Source organism: Rhodamnia argentea, chromosome 8, assembly GCF_020921035.1.
Source record: "Rhodamnia argentea isolate NSW1041297 chromosome 8, ASM2092103v1, whole genome shotgun sequence".
Classification (NCBI taxonomy): Eukaryota; Viridiplantae; Streptophyta; class Magnoliopsida; order Myrtales; family Myrtaceae; genus Rhodamnia; species Rhodamnia argentea.
The window spans coordinates 1,144,732-1,162,415 of NC_063157.1; the positions used below are offsets into that span (position 1 = coordinate 1,144,732).

Genomic DNA, 17,684 nt, shown 5'->3' on the forward strand with positions numbered 1-17,684 from the left:
ATGCAATTCTATTTTTTAGTTTTTGGGACAAATTTTTGTTCAAGAAAAATATTTGAAGGAGAAATGAGAAACTAAAAATTGTAGATTCGTTGCTCCTAAAACGTAAATAAGAAGTAACCTATCAAAGCCTTTCGTTTTTCTGAAGTCCTCATTGCACTTTCTCTGTCACCCTTCCTTTATTGGTGCTGCTCCCAATCACCAACCGCCGGCCCTCGCCGACCTCCACCGGCCGCACCCGCCCACCATCGACCGTTGTTGACCCCCACCGCCGGTCGTCGTCGATTGCTGCGACCACTATCAACCGCCGCAGCTACTGAAACTATCGCCTTCGCTACCATTGTTGGCCGCCACTGCCTACGGCAATGACCATCGTCGGTTGCTGCTAACCATCAACCTCGCCTTCGCCAACCATGGCCAACCACCACAACCACCGCCGACCGCCATTGACCATTGCTGGCCTTCGCTAACCGCCGCTGCCCACTACCATTGGCCGCTGCAACCACTACCGTCGCCGGAGTAAAAAATAAATAATAATTTTTTATTTTTAGATAGTAATTAATATTTTTTAATAATAAAAATTATTTTTTAAAGAATTTTAAAAAAAATAAAAATGAAGTAGAAATTTTTCATAGAAGATTTTTTTGTTAATAATATTCTAGAAGTTGAAATTTTCAACCGTTATCAAATGAACTTTTATTTTAGGAACAGAAATATATTGTTATCAAAAGCCTTTTTTTTTCTCAAAAATTCATCTAGTCACAAATTGATTCTAGAAATAGAATGGCTATCATGCGTGTCATAAGATATAGTTTAAGGCCACATCCATTGGGTTTCGGTGGACTAGGAGCTAGAAGGATTTGATCAAGAAACTTGTGAAAGTTCAAGGATTTAATTATATTTTTTTTTGGTCAGAAAGGATTTAATCAGACAAATTGAAAATATAGATATATGATTTTATTTATTAATAATTTTAAATGATAAAAGCGATTATTTTTTAGGAAATATTTTTTTAAATAATTCAATTTTCACGCAACAAGAGGGCCCGTCTCTCTCTTGCTTATGAGCTCCAATCAAAGAGCAACTTCCTCTACGTAATTACACTAAGCACGCCTCAGCTTGGACCAGCAGTAAACAGAACACGAAAAGCTGTCATCTACCTCTTCTTCTGCTTCTTGTGTTTTAGAAACCGAGCAAGATCAACACTTTTGTAGACACAATCATCCATGGAAGGAGGAGACATATACAGAGCGAGCAACAGCCTGCGCGCGACCAGCTCCACCATGTGGAGGAGACATGCAACGACGATGGACGTGTTCTCGAGGTCTTCGCGTGACGAGGACGACGAAGAAGCTCTCAAATGGGCTGCTCTCGAGAGACTCCCCACCTTCGACCGTCTCCGGAAAGGGATTCTGATGGCTTCGCAGGGCGGCGGCCCTTACGAAATCGACATCCAGAACATGGGTTTTCATGAGAGGAAGAGATTGATGGAGAGGTTGGTGAGGGTCGCTGAGGAGGACAACGAGAAGTTCTTGCTCAAGCTCAAGAACCGCATTGATAGGTACGGTTTCCGTTTGCTCTGTTTTTGGAAACTCTGCTTTTGGGGATTCTGACAAAAGAGTGAACTTTACCAAATGGGCAACGTTTTGTGGAATGGAGTCTGTTTGGGTAAGAATGGCGGGAGTTGTTCATTCATGTTTGGGTTTGAATAGTTGTGGTTATCGTGAATCTGGGTTTATTTGCAGAGTTGGAATTGATATTCCTACAATTGAAGTTAGATTTGAGCATTTGAATGTGGAGGCAGAGGCTCATGAAGGAAGCAGAGCTTTGCCAACCCTCATTAATTTCTGCACTAATATTCTAGAGGTAAGCCAGCAACCACCTCAATATGTGAAATGTAAAAGCCAGAAAGGCAACTTCATTCTTTGTTAAGATCCCAATTCAAGGTGTAGTACTTGGATTCACACCAGTGGGATGGACTTCGATATGTACAAGACCATTAAATTGCTTTGAATGTTCTGATCAGTTTCTTTGTTTAACCTTTATTTTCCTATTTGCTTACTTTTACCCCTGAAGGGCTTCTTGAATTTTCTGCCCATACTTCCTAGTAGAAAGAAGCACTTGACTATCCTTCAAGATGTCAGTGGGATCATCAAGCCTGGCAGGTGAGCAAATCAAACCAAATCAAAAACCAGTTTTTTAAACCTCAAAATTGAACTGAACTAACTTAATCTTATTTCAGCAAGCCCGATTCAGTTCCATCTCCGAGCTTGGTACTGTGTTCTATAAATGCATTACATGTTATTATTCCAAAATCTCCATTAAAATCACATTCATGTTGATAGAAGTTTTCAACATGTCGATTGGAATACCGCTTTAAATTCTATGTGGACCTAATTTATTTTCTAATGAGAACGTAATCGAACTGAACTGGATTCAGATTTGTCTTTTTTCCCTGAACGAAATGATGAAGAATTATATTTACGTTTCTTCTCTGGCAATTTTCTTCTCATTTGGATGCACAAATTTTGCAGGATGACTTTGCTTCTGGGTCCTCCTAGTTCAGGGAAGACCACATTCTTGTTAGCATTGGCTGGCAAGCTTGATCCTGAACTAAAGGTTAATGCAAGTCACCTTTCATATAATTTCAGCCCTTCTTGTGAAATTTTTATGATAAACCAATATATCATGCCATTATACTGAAAGAATGAAAATTGTTCCTCAGACAACAGGAAGGGTAACTTACAATGGACACGGCTTTAATGAGTTTGTGCCCCAAAGAACTGCGGCTTACATAAGTCAACACGATCTTCACATAGGAGAAATGACAGTTAGAGAAACTTTGGCCTTCTCTGCAAGATGTCAGGGTGTTGGATCACGATACGGTTAGTGGATTTGAATTGATTCTTTTATACTTTTATAATGTCATGTTCGAGTTTGACTTAGACAAATATTTTCGAATGAGAAAGGCTGATTCTTTGGCGGCATCTGCAGAAATGTTGTCAGAGTTGTCGAGAAGAGAGAAAGCAGCAAATATAAAACCAGACCCTGATATTGATATCTTCATGAAGGTAACTAAACAAGGCAAGCTTATAGTTGCTTTTCATATTTTTCATTTAAAGCAAGGAATTGAATTGAGTAATCCAAAGGAAGAAACTGATGAGGAGCAAATGGTTTTGAGTTGGACTTCAGCAAGCAGTTACTTTGTTATTGAAATTATTACATCAAAGTGGGTGTCTGTTTTTTCTTATGCAATGAGTCATGCAAAATTCCACAGGCAGCAGCAACAGAAGGTCAGGAGGCCAATGTTATCACTGATTATATTCTTAAGGTAAATTTGATAGGGATCACCACAAAATCATGCAGACACTTGACAAATTGCAGAACTTTAATGCACATGTTTTCTCCACAGATTTTAGGTCTGGAAATATGTGCTGATACGATGGTTGGAGATGAAATGTTGAGGGGTATTTCTGGAGGACAACGGAAGCGTGTGACCACAGGTTAGAACTAGAAGCAAATGAAACTTTTAGTAACTGAAAGTGTTCGATTCTTCTGACCTGTAATCTCTAGGTGAGATGCTGGTTGGGCCTGCCAAGGCATTGTTCATGGATGAGATATCTACTGGGCTCGATAGCTCAACGACATACCAGATCGTCAATTCCCTGAAACAATTTATTCACATTCTTGATGGAACGACAGTTATCTCTCTCCTCCAGCCAGCACCGGAGACGTACGATCTGTTTGATGATATCATTCTCCTATCTGATGGTCAGATCGTGTACCAGGGTCCACGTGAACTTGTTCTAGATTTCTTTCAAATCATGGGATTCAAATGCCCTGGGAGGAAGGGTGTTGCCGATTTCTTACAGGAAGTACGCTATAGTATGAGTTATTCCAGCAACTTTGTGGAGATAAAAGATATTCTCTAGAGCAATCCTCCTGCAATAACATACTTTTCTGCGTTTTGATAGGTAACATCAAGAAAGGATCAGCATCAGTATTGGGTACACAAAGACGATCCTTACACTTTTGTCACAGTTCGGGAATTTGCGGAGGCATTCCAGTCATTTCATTTGGGAAGAAGACTTGGAGATGAAATTTCCACTCCATTTGATAAGAGCAAGAACCACCCGGCCGCTTTAACTACCAAAAGATTTGGTGTTGGAATGAAGGATTTGCTGAAAGCTTGTATTTCAAGAGAGTACTTGCTTATGAAAAGGAACTCCTTTGTCTACATCTTCAAGCTCACTCAGGTAAGTACCTACTTCATTCTCTTTCAGTTCCACTTCAACCATGAATTGTCTGGTGTACTTGAACTGATGTTACTTGATTTATCAGCTCACAATTAATGCGATTATTACAATGACCGTGTTCTTTCGGACTAAGATGCATCGGGATACTGTAACTGATGGTGGAATTTACATTGGTGCCTTGTTCTTCACTGTAAATTCGATGATGTTCAATGGACTGGCGGAGATTTCGATGACAGTAGCCAAGCTCCCAGTTTTCTTCAAGCAGAGAGACCTCCTCTTCTATCCAGCATGGGCATATGCTCTTCCAACCTGGATTCTAAAGGTCCCTATCACATTTTTGGAGGCTGCTGTTTGGGTATTCATTAGCTACTACGTCATTGGATTCGACCCAAATGTTGGAAGGTAAGAAAGAACTGTGATTATTCTTTGGTGGTCAGATGGAAATTCTAATATTGTTGTCGTAGTTGATACATTCTACTGTCTATGTGGTGTTACAGGTTTTTCAAGCAGTATCTTTTGCTTGTGCTCGTTAACCAGATGTCCTCTGGAGTGTTTCGATCGATCGCGGCACTTGGGAGAAACCTGATCATTGCCAATACATTCGGATCATTTGCACTGTTCACTCTCTTTTCATTGGGCGGAGTCGTTATTTCCCGAAGTATCAAAGATACTAGAGTTAACCTATTTTTTCTTTCTTTTGTTCATAGCTTCTTTTTCATAAGCAGCGCTAATTCTGATTGATTTGATTTGTAGAGGACGTGAAGAAATGGTGGATTTGGGGCTACTGGACATCTCCTTTAATGTATGGGCAGAGCGCGATAGTCATTAACGAGCTTTTAGGGTCAAGTTGGGATAAGGTAAAGTCTTGTAATTGCCCAATGCCAACATATCGACTTTCATAGATCTGACTCTCTAACTAACGGATTCCTGGTGTTATTCATTATAATAGATCCCCCTAGATTTAAGTTCAAACGAACCACTGGGAATCCAAGTTTTGAAGTCCCGTGGGTTCTTTACTGAAGCATACCGGTATTGGATAGGAGTTGGGGCATTGTTTGGGTTCATCATCCTCTTCAACTTTGGGTTTTCACTGGCTCTTGCTCTTCTCAATCGTAAGTGGCTTCTGTTATTGTTGAGGTTTCTATCAACAAGAGCTCTCCTACTCAAGCTCCATGTTATGATGCAGCCTTCGGCAAATCCCAGACAGTAAAATCACTTGATCCCGAGGGCAATGATGATGTTAATGGAATAGGAGGATCAATTCAGTTGCAATCTCAGGGCTCTAGTCACATAAATGGACCAGGTATAGATAAAGTCTTTATAGTCAGTTTCTTTTCATTGATAATCATTTTGTAATAGTTAAGACCTCAAATGGGTGAAAAGGCTTTGGTCCATTGATGACTTGTGTTCCTTCTTTGCCTATCTTTTCTTTTGGGTATTGTAGGGAGGTCACCCAGGTCTACAACTGCGCAACCCGAGACAGCCGCTGCCACCAATAGGAAAAGAGGAATGGTGCTTCCATTTGAGCAGCACTCGATTACTTTTAATGAAATAACTTATTCAGTTGACATGCCACAGGTAATTATGTGACAAGACATGAAGATAGTATTTTTTGATATATCATCATAGGAGATCCATGAGTGTTAAACCTCAAATGTTTATCCGAAATATTACTAAGTGTTTGTTGTCATATTGACAGGAAATGAAGAATAAAGGTGCTCTTGAGGATAAATTGGTTCTCCTGAAAGGTGTAAGTGGTGCTTTTAGGCCAGGTGTTCTCACAGCCTTGATGGGCGTTAGCGGTGCTGGTAAAACTACTCTGATGGATGTATTGGCTGGAAGAAAGACCGGAGGATACATCGAAGGGGACATAACAATTTCTGGGTATCCAAAGAAGCAAGATACATTTGCTCGGATTTCTGGATACTGTGAACAGAATGACATCCATTCACCTCATGTTACTGTCTACGAGTCGTTGCTTTACTCTGCATGGCTGCGTTTGCCTCCTGGTGTGGACCACCGAACCAGAAAGGTTTGCTGGTTCTACCGCCATAATCTGCTATCAGGATTGCCTTCTTAACTCAGAAACTAATTGTTGAAGTGCTTGCAATTAGGTGGTCATAGAGTCTTCATTGAGGACCCATCTAATTTAAATCATTTCTAATGAAAATGAAAATGTTGCAGATGTTTATTGAGGAAGTCATGGAGCTTGTGGAGCTAAATCCGCTGAGACAGGCCTTGGTCGGTTTGCCTGGTGTGGATGGTCTCTCCACCGAGCAACGCAAAAGGCTGACCATAGCAGTTGAGCTAGTCGCAAACCCTTCCATTATTTTCATGGATGAACCAACTTCAGGGCTTGATGCAAGAGCTGCTGCTATTGTCATGAGAACAGTTAGGAATACAGTGGACACGGGAAGAACAGTTGTATGCACAATTCACCAGCCGAGCATTGATATATTTGAAGCTTTCGATGAGGTGAGTCATGTCAACACCTTCAACATGTGAAAAATCTTCTTGCAGCGAACTAAAAATTACAAGCTATTGCATTTTTACTTGTTCTGCAGCTTTTCTTAATGAAACGAGGGGGACAAGAGATATATGTCGGTCCTTTGGGTCGCCAGTCTTCTCATTTAATAAAGTATTTTGAGGTACTTACTGTTTGATGAAAGTAACCTGGCTTGGCTTGTACTTTCATTTCACTCGAATCACCAAGATATGTATTTTCAAAATGAAGGGAATCGAAGGAGTTAGCAAAATCAAAGATGGCTATAATCCAGCAACTTGGATGCTCGAAGTTACAACCCCAGCACAAGAGCTCGCTTTGGGTGTTGATTTTTCTGATTTATACAAAAACTCAGATTTATACAGGTGGGTTTACCTCACATCCTGAGGTCCAACTTTTCGTCTTGCTATTGACCCATCGAATGTCAATGGAACCAACAAATATTGTATCGATATAGATTGATGCATATCGTGATTTTCAGGAGAAACAAGGCTTTGATTAAGGAGTTGAGCATACCTTCTCCGAATTCCAAAGACCTCTATTTCCCAACTAAATATTCTCAGTCAACTTCCACCCAGTTAATGGCTTGCTTATGGAAGCAACATTGGTCTTATTGGCGGAATCCGCCATACACAGCCGTCCGATACCTCTTCACCATCTTGATTGCCTTAATGATCGGGACTATGTTCTGGGACCTCGGCTCTAAAACGTAAGTACTGCCTAGAATGTCAATTTCTGCCTCATTCATTCTCGAAGTTGTGTGTTTCTGAATGTCAGGTTCGCAGGACCCGGGAACAAGACTTGATCAATGCGATGGGATCTATGTATGCAGCTGCTCTCTTCCTTGGGGTTCAAAATGCATCCTCTGTGCAACCAATTGTAGCAGTGGAGAGAGCGGTTTTCTACAGAGAGCGAGCTGCGGGGATGTACTCGGCCCTGCCTTATGCATTAGCACAGGTGAAATTGCTTCAAATTAATTACGTGTACACTTATACCATAATAGCTTTATGCATGAATCACTATTGGAAAGTTGCTTATGTAATTTAGTTTGTAGGTTCTAATCGAAGTCCCTTATGTTCTCGTGCAAGCTACATCATATGGCGTCATAGTTTACGCAATGATTGGATTCGAATGGACTGCTGTGAAATTTTTCTGGTATCTGTTCTTCACGTACTTCACATTGCTGTATTTCACCTACTATGGCATGATGACCGTGGGCATAAGCCCCAACCACCACATCGCTGCCATCGTTGCTGCTTTATTCTATGGCATGTGGAACCTCTTTTCGGGATTTATCGTTCCAAGGACAGTAAGTTCTACAACAACCCATCGATCTTCACTTTTCTGCTGATTTTGTTATCAACACAAGCGTAATGTCTGATCTGTGAACATCCTCATAACTTCCTATTTTAACAGAGGATACCTGTCTGGTGGAGATGGTACTATTGGGCATGCCCGTATGCTTGGAGTTTATATGGATTGGTGGTCTCTCAGTATGGTGATTTAAAGAACACGCTAGAGGACACCGGGGCCACGGTGGAAGAATACATGAGAGATTACTTCGGTTTCCGACATAGTTTTCTGGGCGTGATCGCTGCCGCCATCTTAGGATTCACAGTGTTCTTCGCGTTCATTTTCGCCATTTCCATCAAGGTGCTAAATTTCCAGAAGCGATAGACTTTAGCATTGCATCGATCTGGATAACTGGCATGTTTTCTGTCAGAAAATGAGAACGGCTAAAGCTTCTAACTGCAATAGCAAGTAGATGAACTCTTTTGCATTTACAAGCAACTGTCTCCATCTTTTCAATCATATGATTCTTTTCCCAAAGAAGGATGAAATTGTGAAATGTTTGCAGCATCTAACGAATTAGTCATGATAGATAACCTGGAATAGGAATGAAAACGATTCCTAGCAGTAAAGTGGGGGTGACAAAGCCGTGCTTCCACCCGAAGGACGCAACCTCAAACCATCCAGCGAATAGTGCATATCTCTTCTGAATAGATTAAGCACCTACCTTGCATATTCAGAAGGTTAATACTACAAAAAATTCCAAACTGGTATATTTATGACAAATTTACCCCAAATTATTTTTTTCATCACAAAAAATTTTAAACTGGTACACCCGTCATGATTTTATCCTAAATTATTTTTTGACTGTCAAAAATCCCAAACCGATACACTATAATCAGATCTGTCAAAATGGGTGCAAAATTCATTTACTAACCCACAAGCATTTCAATGGATAAAAATGGATTATAACAAACTTAGCAGTCCAACATATTGGGTCAATAAAATAAAGAAATCAAAATAAGTGGTTTCTAAGTGGGTTCATTATGACCCATTTATAACTTACTTAAGACAATACATTTAAAGTCCTCTACCCTTTCTTTTTTATTTTCCTTTTACTTTTTTTTCCTCCTTTTTTCTTTCTTTTAGTTTTCTTTTTTACTTTTTTATTTCTTTCTTTTTTCCTACGAAGCTGGCGAGGGTCGTGCCGCTGCCCCCCGCCACTCGCCTATTTATTGCGTGGTCGCATTGGTCTATGATCTATACCTCTGAACCTTTAAACCAAGCACCCCCGTTGCGCATCACCGAACCATCATCAGATTCACCAATCATTACCACCTGGGACTGCCGGCCATCAATACCCACCTCATGAAGAAGAGCTGCAAGAATCTAGAGAAACATTGATAGATTGCCCGGGAGCAGTGAAATAGGATGATTATCTCCAGCACAATTACAAAAATCACAAAGGCCTGGGTTCGGTTCAGCCGACCACTTCTACCCAAGGACGACCCAAAACCACTCTACGTAAGAACCTGTCTCGTAAGAGTCTACAACTGAGACAAAGCTTTTATTTACATCCATCAATACGACCCTTGTCTTATTTCTGGCAATAAGATGCTATACAGGTTACGAATCCTAGTCACTGAACTGTCAATATACCAATGATAGAGGTGGGCATGGATGGTCGACAGTCGCACCTGGTAATGATTGATGGATCTGGTGGTGATTCCGTGATGGGCGACAGTGGTGCTCGATTTACAGATCCTGAGGTGTAGATCATAGACCAATGCGACCACGGAATAAATTGATGGGCGACGAGGCAGGCGGTGGCGATAGGCGACCAGCAACCGGATGGTGGCAGTGGCGGGCAGCCCTGCTGATTTTAGAAGGGAAAAAAACAAAACAATCAGATTTTTTAAAGTGAAAAATAAAAAAAAAATCATATTTTTAGAAGTAATAAAAATGAGAAGATTGAGATTTTTTATATTACAAAAAAATATAAAAATTGTGCACAATGATTAGATATAGAAGTGTTTTAGTAATTGGGTCGGTTCATTTACGGGTCAAGAATATATATATTTTTTATCGGGCATGGGTTAAGAAATTTGCATTACGCATAAATGGGTCAATTTGGATCGGACCGTTTACGACCCGATCCAAATCCGACCATACCCACCCTTTTAACAGGTCTACCTGTGACATATTTATCTCAAATTAATTTTTTTGACCACAAAAACCCTAAACTGTTACACCTATGACAAATTTACTGCATGTTATTTCCCGTTAAATTGTTTTAATACTACGAAAAATCTTAAATTGATATACCTGTGATAAACAGAGGATAAATGCCCCAAATTAGTATACTTGTCAACTACCATGTGCCATCCAACTCAATAATTTGAATCTAAATCTTTTGATGATTTCTAATTCAGTTCTTCTAATTAATTTTGGTCGAAAATAAATAAAGTGGACACTGATTATCTTATGTAGCTGACTAGTGCTGATATGTGTAATGTTTATATATATATATATTGTTGCTTTTTTTTTACTTTTTTTTTTTTATTCTTCTTCCCTTGGGCTATGGCCAGCAATCATCGAACATTGGGCAAGGGCCGCAACGACCTTCACTTCTGTGCAAGGCAAGGGCTGTGGCAGCGCTTGCCAGCCATTGCGTGAAGGCCATAATAGCCCTCACCTCTCACAAATTTGGGGAGTTGACGACCCTCGCCAGGTATGTGCAATTCGGCAAGGGTTGTGGTGGCCTTCGTTGCTCACAGAGGTGAAGGTTGTCGATGGCCATCGCCAAGGCCCTAACGACCCCGACATCCTTTAGGAAAGGAAAATGGTTTAAAAAAAGAATAAAAATAAAAAAAATTAGAAATACTCCTAAAAAATAACAAAATTTATCCACGTCAAAGCCAACTATGCCACCTAGGATGACCGATATCTATTCCGGCCAAAATTAGCCCAAAAGACTAAATTGACAATTCACCAAAAGGTACAAGACTAAATTGGAAAAATTAAAATATTTAGGACCAAATTGACCGTCGTATAATATGTTTAGGCAAAGGTTGTGGTGGTCCTCGTAGCGCATAGAGGCGAAGGTTGTCGATGGCCATCGCTAATGCCCTGGAAAGAAAAAAATTTAAAAAAAGAATAAAAATAAAACAATTAGATATCTTTTAAAAATAATAGAATTTCCTACATCAAAAGTAGTTATGCCATGTAGGACGATTGGTGTCTATTTTTGTCAAAATTAACCAAAAAGACTAAATTAACAAATCATCAAAATGTAAGATCTCATGAAATCCAATCAAATGTTTAAAGAGTAACGCAACGTCAACAAAAGGGTCATCTTTATTTCGGACTTCGTACTACCCTCTAATTAATATGGAAGGCAAGATCTCAAAAGATCCAATGATAAGTTGTATTACATAGTATACGACTATAAAACATTATAGTAAATTTGGCACGCTCTAATAGATGGCAAGATCTCATGAAATCCAATCAGAATCTTCTTTGGCGGTCATGTAAGATACACAAACATATCGACCATTTTGTTTGTATTTAAAGTATAATTCAATGGGGAAGGCACGATTGGAAAGAGTCCAAATCCGAATCTCGTGGGGATTTCAAGGAAATTGTGAACATACACATAAACCACACGGATTTGTTTGGTGGGAAGTCCAAATAGGAGATTAAAATAGTCGTTATGTCATTGTAATCTAAGATAGAGTTGCAATCTGAATTTGCCCATAATTTCGTTATTATATGAGGCAATTTCTTGGCTCCCACAACTTTTTGTGCTAGGACAAAGAGTGGTCCTCGGTAACCAATGTTGTAGTCACATCTAATCTTCGTAATTGATGACGAAATGGCCTTATATTATAGCTGTCTTAGCGGCCGTCGAGACCTGCGAGATTATCGTGTCGAATTATTTAGTTGGAACTAGTCAATCACATATCAAGAATTAGTTGAATGATATGGGGTTTCTTAATTTAAATCCATATAAGGGCATGAAGATATTTCCAACACAACCTCCCACATACTTCTTTTGGAAATACATTCCTTCCATTTCATTTTTGAAGCTTGGTTCGTACGAAGCAATGGCTATTACTCCAATGAAATCATTCTAGAGGATGCAAGTCGTAATGAAAGAAACTCATGAGTATCGATGCGAGTAATTGACAGATAGTTGAATTTCAAAACCTAATAATTAGATTGTTTTTATTTTTTTATTTTTTTATTTTAGAAGTGTTTTTGGGTTGTAACGCTCCTCCAAGTTCAAGGGCGCCATTTTAATTCACACAACATTATTCGCATATAACCATCACATTTCGATCCCTTTCACGTCTCTATTTTAGTACGTAACGTGTCTATAATCGCCATCCTTATCTCGTAAAACTATTTAGGTTTCTATCACATATACCATCACTACAACTGCATAATTTGTTTGAAATCAATTGAATAAGTCACTTAGATACAACTCTGATGGTGTAACTTTCTGTCTAGAACCAGGGGACGGGGGACCAAATTACTCTTGGTCCCCCTAGTGGTGAATAGACTCCGATACGAAATAACAAGTATGATGAGCTATCTTAGCACCACTAGTTTATTTATCATGAGCAAAACCATATCTATCGACACTGACTCAACAATTATACTTGGAAAGATATTCAAAAACTAATTTACAACTTCTCACGCGTGATTGTTCTCCGTAGCAAAATGACAATGCGTAATGAAAAAAAAATATTAATAGGAAGTGAATAGGTGATATGTGTTGTTTGTAGGAAATGCACTTGAACTCTGTAGCAGTTTCAACTATGAAAAATGGGTGCTTTAGGTTTCAATACCTCACGGTTGTACTACCTTCAAAGGTACAATAGTTTTGAGGAAGCTGTCTCATCCAGTTTTGAGATGCTGCAACAATAAAACGTGTATTACGAAACCCAAAAGCTTTCATATTTCATAAAACAGTTGACACTGCATAATCATAGTTGAAGGTATAGTTAAATCAAATGAGCTCCTAGGGAGATATGAGCAAAATTGCTAAAATTACCAAAACATTTCTTATTGTAATTGTGTCAATTCAATCATAAATATTTTTTTTTGCCGAGTTGAGTCATAAACATTTTGCAATTGTGTTAATTCAGTCCACTTTGCGGGTAACACTAACGCGGCATTGCCGGCGCTAACATAGATATTTTTAATAATGTTTTAATTTCTCAAATTTTTTTCTCGAATTATTTAATTAAAAGTTTTTTCATTTTTCTTCTTCCTTCTTTGGTTTTGTGCGTGGCCAGCGAGGATGGCCAGAGCTCGCCGGCTACTAGGCGAGGGCTATGAAGCCGTCACTGGGCCTTGCCCAAATCCGGGAGAGGGCAGCCTCATCGGCCATGGCAAAGGCGGCCTCACTTTCAGTTGGCAAGGCCATGGCCGCCTTTGCTCGTGGCCAATGTGGCCTTGACAGGCTGGCCTCACCCGTTGCCGTGCCCTTGTGAAGCGCGGCGGCGAGTGAAGCAAGTTGAGGGCCATGAAGCCCTTGGCGGAGCTCGCTATCATCAATAACAAGTAAGAAAAAAAAAAAAGAAAGAGAAAAAAAAAGGAAATAAAAAATATTATTAAAAAATATCTATGTCAGCACCGGCATCGTCATGTCAGCGCCGATCGATAAAGTGGACTGAATTGTCATAATTGCAAAAATTTTAGGACTCAACCGACTAAAAAAAAGTTTAGGACTGAATTTGCATAATTCCAATAGGTTTAGGATCTTTTTATAAATTTTCCAATAAAAATTAATATGAAAAAACGCAGAATCTACGATAGATTATGGGATAAGATGAGATTCAAGTTGACTCAATTGAATTATCCTTTTTTCTAATTATAGTCTTCTCATTTTATGTTCTTTAACACTCCAAGAGCATGAGCGTGGAAAATCGGCGACCTAGTGGTCCATGAAATACTTTGCTAATCTTGTGAATTAGTTAAATCCTTGCTTTTGACTTGTGCGTTTTCCCTTAAAAGTGATTAGAAAGAATGACGGAGTTTGAGGGGATGAACGAGTAAATTAAGTGATCTTTACTATGTAGAAAGCAAATCATACGACAGTTTCAACCTCAAAATGTGGTCAAAATTTCTGGGACATGTCCGCGTCTTCTATTACATTGAATTATGGAATGGGGTACAGCAAAATGTACAAAACTATAATTTACAATCGTTCAACTTCCTTCCTCAAATTAATTTGCCTTTTTACACATTTATCTGCCTCCCACACATTTATGCATTATTTTAAACACCCATTTCTATTGATGGTGCAAATTGGTTAAGACGGTGAAATATCAATGGCTATACAAGTGTTGGCTCCAAGAAAATTTGTGTATTCTACCAAAAACACCACCATCTGCGATCTAGAGAAAATGTATGAATTGCCTCTCCCATATCAAGAAGGTTACTAGTTATATCATGGATCTATCTTGGGGATCTTATGTATTGAAAGCTGGAATTGACTTTAGGAAAGGATTTGTCCACATCTTTCAAATCTTTTATTTATTATAAAAACATGGATGCTTGAGAATAATAACATCCCAGTTCCGTAACATATAAATACCTACGTACACAAAAATATCATACTTTAACCCTATTACAAAACCTTGTGGGATCTAATATATTCAGAAGCACATCTATCTTGTTGTTCAAGTTATATTTGAATTAATGAAAGCTTTTTTTAACAAAAAAAAAAACTTAATAACTTTTTGATGGGGGACATTTTTCTCTTGCTCCTCACAGTCGTACCACATTATTTGATAACGACATACCCGCCTTAGGTCAACAAATCAAAACCTATGAAAAATACCCCAATTTAATCATCCTACACAAATGTCACTCAATGTCTTCCTAGGCCAATGTACAATGTGTCAAAGCAAACACCCGGAATCAATATCCACCATGCGTCTATAATATTCAAGAAAATTCCCGCCCACCATGTTTTTTTTTGGTAAGGAAAAAAAAAAACATGGTGGGCGGGAATTTTCTTGAATATTATAGACGCATGTTAATAACTCACCTCGGCAATGAAAATTTTCCACCTTGGTTTATGTCTTCCTTTCTTACCCCCATAGATGTCATCTCTTCTTTAGTCATAGGAAGAATAACATTCAGTAAAACTACAAATAGAGACATGTTGATCCTTCACTGTGCCTATTAATACTCCTCGAAATATCTCGGATTATATTCACTATCGATCGAAAAAGCCGACACTTGAAAATGGGTAGCGAAGGGTCATCAAAGCTTCCAATTCTCAATTTCTCCAGTGAAAATCTGAAACCAGGGACGCCTTCTTGTGTCTGTACACGCAAGAACGTGATCCAAGCCCTCGAAGAATTTGGCTTCTTCGTAGCGAACTGCGAAGAAATAATCCCATCACAACTGCACGATGCCACGTTTGGCGTTTTGCAAGAACTCTTCGCTCTTCCCACGGAGACCAAAATGAAGAACCAGTACCAGAAACCCTTGAACGGCTACGTCGGCCAGATTGCAAAGCTCCCTCTACACGAGAGCTTGGGCATCGACGATGCCACATCTTTGGAAGGGACTCAGAGATTCACCGACCTTATGTGGCCTAATGGAAACGATCGCTTCCGGTTGTCCATTCTTAAATTCAGCCACTTGCTTCCTCTTCTATGTATTTCGAGCATTTTGTTTCGAGTTTGTGACCATTTTGCTCTTTGTTTGGTCAGCAACATCATGAACTCGTATGCAAAGCTTGCGGCGGAGTTGGACCGGACTGTTACAAGAATGATATTCGAGAGCTACAATTCTGGGAAGTATTATGATTCTTACATCGGATCAACGACGTACCTCCTTCGGCTCTTAAAGAATAGGGCACCTCTAGAGAACGAGCCAAGTCTTGGATTTATCAATCACACCGACAAGAGCTTCACCACCATTCTTCATCAAGACGGCAAAGTCAACGGCTTGGAGGTCGAAACCAAGGCCAGAGAATGGATCACTGTCGAGCTTTCGCCTTCCAAATTCGTCGTCATGGCTGGAGATGCATTAATGGTGAGTGCAAATCTAAATTTCATTACTGAAACAAGGGCATATCTCAAGAAAACTATAGCGCTTACTGTATCCACAAGTATAATTCACCGGCTGCAAGGTTTAAATTTCTATGATTGAAATATATGGTGTTGCTTGTCTTTCATCTTGGTTCAAAATAGGATAGTCACTCACGAGATGAGTGCCAACTATTCCTAGAAAAACAGATAAGTCAAACTCAGATTAGGGGAATGAGTGGAAAATGGTCCTGAAGTACTTCAGGCCCACTAAATACTTAGATTTCAATCTATGTGAATGACTAATATATTATTCCAATACAGAAGTAGAAGTAGTTCTGAAGAGTAATCTCATTCGGTCAATTTCCAGACTCGATCAAAATGTCGAGTACATGGCATTACAAATCTTGAGCTAAGCTTGACATAACAAGAAATAAATCCAGGATCGGTGCCGGTCTCACCATAAAACGATCGAGTTCTCGATTCCAGTCAAGTTCAAGACTTTGACTCAGTTACATCTATATAAACCGGAAGTTTCAAGTTCTAACAATCCGAATTGGCATTTGAACAGGCATGGAGCAATGATAGGATACAATCTCCAAACCACAAGGTGACCATTAACGGCAAGGAAGACAGATACTCGCTGGCGCTGTTTTCGTTCAACAATGGAACTCTACAAGTTCCCGAAGAGCTCGTTGATGACGATCACCCGTTGAAGTACAAGCCGTTCGAGCATCTTGGTCTCCTCCGATTCTACCGTACGGATGAAGGGTATAAATCCAAGTGTCCAATCAAAGCCTACTGTGGCGTTTAGGGTCTTGATTGATTAGAAAGTGTTGATAAATTCCCAGTTACGTCCTCCTAGTCTTGGTGTAACTTGTGTGTCGTGGGTGATGTCTTTCTAGTCGTCAAGGAATGACTACTTTTGTTTTTTCTTCTCATGTGACGTGGAACTCCACCTTGGTGGATAAATCTTAAACCCTGTGAAACTCTCTTGCAATGACTAGATTTGGGTTTGTTACCTTCATCTCGCAATCGTGCAACCCTTTAAAGCTGCGATTTTTGGTGAGGATAATTTGTTTCCCGGGAGTATCATCCATTAGTGACGCACATAACATGCATGAGAATTATGTTATCAAACTAATCCTTGTGATAAATCCAATAATATTTTTTTATAAATATTTTTTTTTCCACAATCACTGAATTTTTAATGACAAAAATTCAAAATTTACTAATCTAGTTAACATGCAATGGAGGAAGCATTTCAAGCGATAAGCTTGTTCGTGGAGTTTAACTCAAGTACCGAGAAAATTAATTTAGAGTTCATAAATGATTATCTAATTAAAAAAAGGGTTCAAATGTCAAATGCTAATCAATCAATTGAGCTTTACAAAAAAATGGGAGACCGCTGAAATCCAGGGGTTGTTAGTACACTCATTTTTCTATGACGAGAAATAGCAGGAAAGATTTGTATTGTCTTAGATATTGTTCCTGTAAATTGGGGCCATTGGAATAGCAAAGTATATTGAGACCCCACAAGGCAATTGCTCTTTGGGATTCAGTCACCATCGTAGAATCAGATTT

At 39.3% G+C, this 17,684-nt stretch overlaps 2 protein-coding genes across 2 annotated transcripts; both read left to right on the forward strand.

Annotated features, from left to right (window-relative positions):
• The first annotated feature begins 1,090 nt into the window (after positions 1-1,090).
• On the forward strand, positions 1,091-8,570 carry LOC115737900 (pleiotropic drug resistance protein 1-like). The gene is made up of 24 exons (XM_030670309.2): positions 1,091-1,558; positions 1,743-1,863; positions 2,074-2,162; positions 2,532-2,616; positions 2,723-2,882; positions 2,992-3,068; positions 3,275-3,328; positions 3,410-3,500; positions 3,571-3,872; positions 3,972-4,253; positions 4,339-4,655; positions 4,751-4,911; positions 5,007-5,110; positions 5,203-5,365; positions 5,440-5,556; positions 5,698-5,831; positions 5,953-6,285; positions 6,438-6,728; positions 6,818-6,901; positions 6,988-7,121; positions 7,238-7,465; positions 7,542-7,713; positions 7,811-8,065; positions 8,173-8,570. Exons 1-24 carry the CDS (start codon positions 1,224-1,226, stop codon positions 8,431-8,433), a joined length of 4,350 nt encoding a protein of 1,449 aa, XP_030526169.1. The 5' UTR covers positions 1,091-1,223; the 3' UTR covers positions 8,434-8,570.
• Positions 8,571-15,295: 6,725 nt separating this feature from the next.
• Positions 15,296-17,092, forward strand: LOC115737989 (probable inactive 2-oxoglutarate-dependent dioxygenase AOP2). The gene is made up of 3 exons (XM_030670471.1): positions 15,296-15,686; positions 15,783-16,107; positions 16,672-17,092. The coding sequence occupies exons 1-3, from the start codon at positions 15,310-15,312 to the stop codon at positions 16,912-16,914; spliced, it is 945 nt and encodes a 314-aa protein (XP_030526331.1). The 5' UTR covers positions 15,296-15,309; the 3' UTR covers positions 16,915-17,092.
• The last annotated feature ends 592 nt before the right edge of the window (positions 17,093-17,684 follow it).

Bases quoted from the DNA above. Each gene is read 5' to 3' on its own strand.
- LOC115737900 (XM_030670309.2), top strand. From the start codon at position 1,224: ATGGAAGGAGGAGACATATACAGAGCGAGCAACAGCCTGCGCGCGACC. The intron at 5,557-5,697 runs GTATAGATAAAG...TGGGTATTGTAG, and splicing joins TAGTCACATAAATGGACCAG to GGAGGTCACCCAGGTCTACA. The intron at 6,286-6,437 runs GTTTGCTGGTTC...AAAATGTTGCAG, and splicing joins TGGACCACCGAACCAGAAAG to ATGTTTATTGAGGAAGTCAT.
- LOC115737989 (XM_030670471.1), top strand. From the start codon at position 15,310: ATGGGTAGCGAAGGGTCATCAAAGCTTCCAATTCTCAATTTCTCCAGT. The intron at 15,687-15,782 runs GTTGTCCATTCT...TTGTTTGGTCAG, and splicing joins AATGGAAACGATCGCTTCCG to CAACATCATGAACTCGTATG. The intron at 16,108-16,671 runs GTGAGTGCAAAT...GCATTTGAACAG, and splicing joins TGGCTGGAGATGCATTAATG to GCATGGAGCAATGATAGGAT.